The sequence below is a fragment of the Gracilinanus agilis genome, chromosome 5 (assembly GCF_016433145.1).
Source record: "Gracilinanus agilis isolate LMUSP501 chromosome 5, AgileGrace, whole genome shotgun sequence".
Taxonomy (NCBI): domain Eukaryota; kingdom Metazoa; phylum Chordata; class Mammalia; order Didelphimorphia; family Didelphidae; genus Gracilinanus; species Gracilinanus agilis.
The window spans coordinates 129,363,368-129,367,763 of record NC_058134.1 but is presented as its reverse complement, the minus strand read 5'-3'; the positions used below and the strand labels follow the sequence as shown (position 1 = coordinate 129,367,763).

Here is a 4,396-nt window from a genome sequence, read left to right as displayed (position 1 = left end):
CTTCAGGCTCAGCCGCCCCTCCACCCTTCCCCGGAGCAGAGAAGTAATAGAGACTGAGTTTCCACTGCGCATGGCGGAGAGGCAAACAGCATCCATTCCCCGCCCCCCCTTCTCTTCCCTCCAACCCCCCCCCCACCCCCCAACCTCTCCTGTGGAAGGCAAGCACTAGTAGGGGAGGGATGGAAGAAGGAATCAGGCCAGGGTGAGAATATAGGAGAAACAAGCTCCGCAGGAGGAGCTGCAGCATTTCCTGCTTTAACCAGTACTTTCGACTGGAAACGGAAGGGCCCGGGGAAGTGCTTTGAATACAACCCCAAAGCACCCAAGCATTTTCCTTCAAGAGCCCAAAGCCGGGGGCTGGGGGTGGGGGGATCCGACTGCTTCCTGGAACACTTCATTCATTTTTAAGGTTCCGTCTCCCCAAGTCTTTCCCTTTTCGGATGATGCTGAAGACTACTCAGGGGTTAAGTGAATCCAGAGAGAAGCTCCGTTTCGGGGGTTGGGGAGGCTCCCGGAGAAAAGGAACCCCTCCCTCGCCAGCCCCCAGCGGCCTGAGAGTAAAGTTTGAGGCAGGAAGGCGATGAGAGGGGGCGGCGGAGATGGCGGGGAAGGTGACACTGCCGCGGGCCCCTGCAACCCCAGACTCCTTGGCGGGCCCTGAAGCGAGCAACCAGAGGCAGCGCTACTGGGATGACCCCCTGCCCTCTGCCCTTTCCCCAGATAGAGGCGGCGAATTTCGGGAAACTGACCACACATTTCTTGCCGAGGAAGCTGAAAAGTGCCTCGTTCTCCTGCGGGGTAAGGAGCAGCGAACCCACATTGGTTACTCTCCTCGGCGGAGGCGGCTGCTGCTGCTGCGGCTGGCTGTTGCTCATGGTGGCGAGTGCCGGCAGGGCCGGAGCCGGGACCGTGTCTTCCTCGTCCTCCTCCTCCTCCGCCGCGGGGCGGCCGGGTGGCTGTGGGTCTCCCCCTTGCAGTGACAGGGGCGGGGAAGAGCGGAGTCAAAGCCGCAGCATCTCGCAGGGCTTCAGTGGGATGGAGGACGAGGAGGAGCCGGCCGCAGGCGGGGGATGGGGGAACCTCCTTTCGGGATTGGTGGTGGAAGGAGATTCCCAGCTGCTGGGGCTTCGTTGTCCGTGTCCTCAGCAACCAGCTACGGCCCTAAACTCTCGAGTTCTGCTCTTCACAGGCAGCGGCAACGGCAGCAGCTACGGCGGCGGCAGCAGCTGCGGCGGGGGCCGCACAATCCAACATGGCAGCGGGGGCGGGCGAGACCACAGGACTCGGGAGGCGGGGGTGCGCGCCGGAAACTCGCGGCCGCTGGAGTCAGAGCAACCTTTCTCCTCCCCCCCCGCACCTCATCCCAGTCCGCCCGCCCAGTCCTGACCCGCAGGCTCCGCCTCCCGGCCCTGCCTCCCCTTCCGCCCTAGGTGGGAGTCGGGCCGGTACACTCGGTTGCTTGCTGACCTCCCGTGCGCTAAGGTGACGACGTGCCCGCGGGGTCTCCTTCGTTCAGAAGTCGACCCGTTGGCCCACGGAGTCCGCGGTATTCCAGTCGGGTCCCAAGCGCAATTGCTATCTCTTCTCAGGGACTGGAGAATCGTGGGTGGGTGGAGGAGGGAATCCCATCTACACACTTATCTCTCGGTGTCTGAACCTTCTGACAGGCCTTGACCTCATACCCAAGAAATGGGGCTCGTTCGAGGTCTCACAAAAAGAAGACTGGCACCCTTCTCCCTCCATTCCCGGGCACCTTCGCCCAGGCAGCGGCGCTCTAAACTGCAGGTGTACAAGCGTTTCACCAACTTTGTTTCAACTTACGAGGGACGGAAGGCCGCTCTCCGGCCCCGCAAATCAGTGAAAGCGCGAATGGCCTGCACCTTGTGGCCAGGCCGCCTCTGCCTGAATCTAGAAAGGAGTCCAAATCCTGGACCGGGCTCTATTTAGGCAGACTCATTTGGGGATGTTACCGGTAACAGGTCCCCAACAACTATAAGGAGTCCCTAACAGCTATAATTCTAACATGCCTGGCACATAGTTGGCATTTAATAAGTGTTTATTGGATAAATGTAGAAATTGTTGCCGTATGCTTTGAGATAGATGTTTTTTAATATCAATATTGCTTCTTTTTGGGCAGTGCTGAATGCTAATATAATTGAATTATGTGTATGGTTCAAGGCAATTTATTAAATACTTGGATTTAGCCAAGCACTGCTCTGGACATAAGTGATAAAATGACAGAAACAAAAACAACACACTAATCCTTACAGTCAAGGAACTCACATTCTAATGAGGAATGAGGGAACCAATCATAGACAAACAGGAATATGCATAAGGGAGAGATTAATTGGAGAGAAAACACTAGCTTTAATGGAAGGTGGGATTTTAGCTGGAACATGAAGTAAAAAAATGGAAATGAAAAAGAAAAGAATTTTAGATGTGAAGAACACAGGAAAAATGCAAAAAGTTGGAATGTCATGTGTGAAAAACAGCACTCAGTCAACCACCGCATCAGTGAGTATGTGGAAAAGGGTAAAGTGTAAGAAGACTAGAAAATAAAGGAGACAAAAAGGTGTTTAAAAGTCCTGGATGAAATTGGACAATTAGAGTTTATCAAATGGGGGCTATGAAGTGGTCAAATTTATTAAGGTTTAGGAAGATTAGGGGGGTAGAAGATGAATTGGCATGGGGAGAAACTAAGCAGGTAGATGAACCAGAAACTTCAATTCTCTTGGAATATCAGGAGCTATTATTAACTATATAAATATTGGAGTTAATTGCTGCCTTGCATCCATCATAAATCTTTTGTGTTCATATAGATGTAATATATCCCCATTACCAACTACAGTGCCTGGATCATAGTATATTCCTAATAAATGCTTTTTTGATTGATAGATTTTCACTGTCCCTTTGGTCACCTAAAAATGATTCATCAGAGTGTGTGTGATATTTGAAGATAGCTAGGTTATAGGGTGGATAGATACATCACTAGCTTAGAGTCAAGATCTGAGTTTAAAGCTAGCCTCAGATCTAGCTTATTAGCTCTGTGAACCTAACCAAGTTACAATCTCTGCCCCCCTTCCTCATATGTAAAGTGAGGATAACACCTCATAGTGTTATTGTGTGGATAATATTAGATAATATTGGTAAAGTGCTTTGCATACCTAAAGTTCTATATAAATGTTAGCTATTATTATATACCAGTGGTGAGAATGGGCACATGAAATCATATGTAGCACAGATAAGCTATTATCCAGTTTCAGGAGGGGTGTTTTTGCTAGTCATAGTAAAACAAGTACAATTTAAGCCCCCATCAGTTTATTTTCTATCAACAGGCCAGGAACCATGTGTGTAAAGGGTACCTCCTCCCCAGTACACATGTTAACCGTAAAAGCAAAACTTATTTGGCAAAAAAATAGAGTCAATAACCAGTGAAAATCCCCCTTTATACAAAGTATAGTCTCCTAAAGATTCTCATTCTGATACAAGAGATCACACACCTTCTTCTAGCTACTAGCCTCCCCCAACAATTTCATGATCTTTGATCTTTGACTTACATTATAGCAGGTACCTCCCTGTGGTAGGAGCAGCATCTATTCCAAGTAGGCTAAACTAGAATTCCCTAAAAAAGCAATGAAAGTTTCTTCTAGATTTAGTCTTGAGGACTGAGGCTTAAACCATTGAAACAGCCTCCTTCTTGCCCTAGAAGCCCAGTGAAGTAGGAAGCTCTTCAGGTGTATATTATTATATTATGGTGGCAAATGGGGTGGCAAGGTTGCTGTATCTAAAATATCAAACTTGTAACTATTGTCTCCTTCCTTCCTTTCTTAAAAAACCCTTGCCTTATGTCTTAGAATCAATACTGTTAATTCCACGGCAGAAGAGTGGTAAAGGCTAGGCAATGAGGGTTAAGTGACTTTCCAGGGTCACAAAGTGATGAAGTATCAGAGGTCAAATTTGCACCCAGAACCTCTGGTTTTTAGGCCTGACTCTCAATCCACTGATGACTACTTAGCTACTCCCTAAATACTTTCAAGTAAACTTCTTTTTGTTAAATGTTATAAGCTACAAATGTCTCATATTTCAATTTAAAGCCAGAACCACTAGACAGGCCTGAGCAAAGCCTGATCTATTATATAACCTCTCACAGATCCGTCTCCTGAAAACCATCAATATCTCTGTTGCTAGCTGTACTTCATTGCTATTCCAGTGTACTTTCATAGTTACACTTCTTTTCTTTTTCTTAAGTTATCCAGAATAGTTACTGTTGTCATCTGCCGGAACGTGCTGAAAATTTGTAACAGATATCAAAAAAACAGTATATACAACATGCTTTTAAATTTAACCTGCATTATTAACATTTTCTCTAACTTTTTCTTAAATCTTAGACAAAAAA

The 4,396-nt window shown here is 47.7% G+C and overlaps 1 protein-coding gene across 1 annotated transcript in view; it reads right to left on the bottom strand.

Annotated features, from left to right (window-relative positions):
- The window catches only part of WASL (WASP like actin nucleation promoting factor), a 119,769-nt gene extending 118,579 nt beyond the window's left edge, over positions 1–1,190 (bottom strand). Inside the window, exon 1 of the mRNA XM_044679027.1 lies at positions 750–1,190. Coding sequence (XP_044534962.1) covers positions 750–875 — 126 coding nt within the window. The 5' untranslated portion in view covers positions 876–1,190. The remainder of the gene's footprint in view (positions 1–749) is intronic.
- Between the last annotated feature and the right edge of the window lie 3,206 nt (positions 1,191–4,396).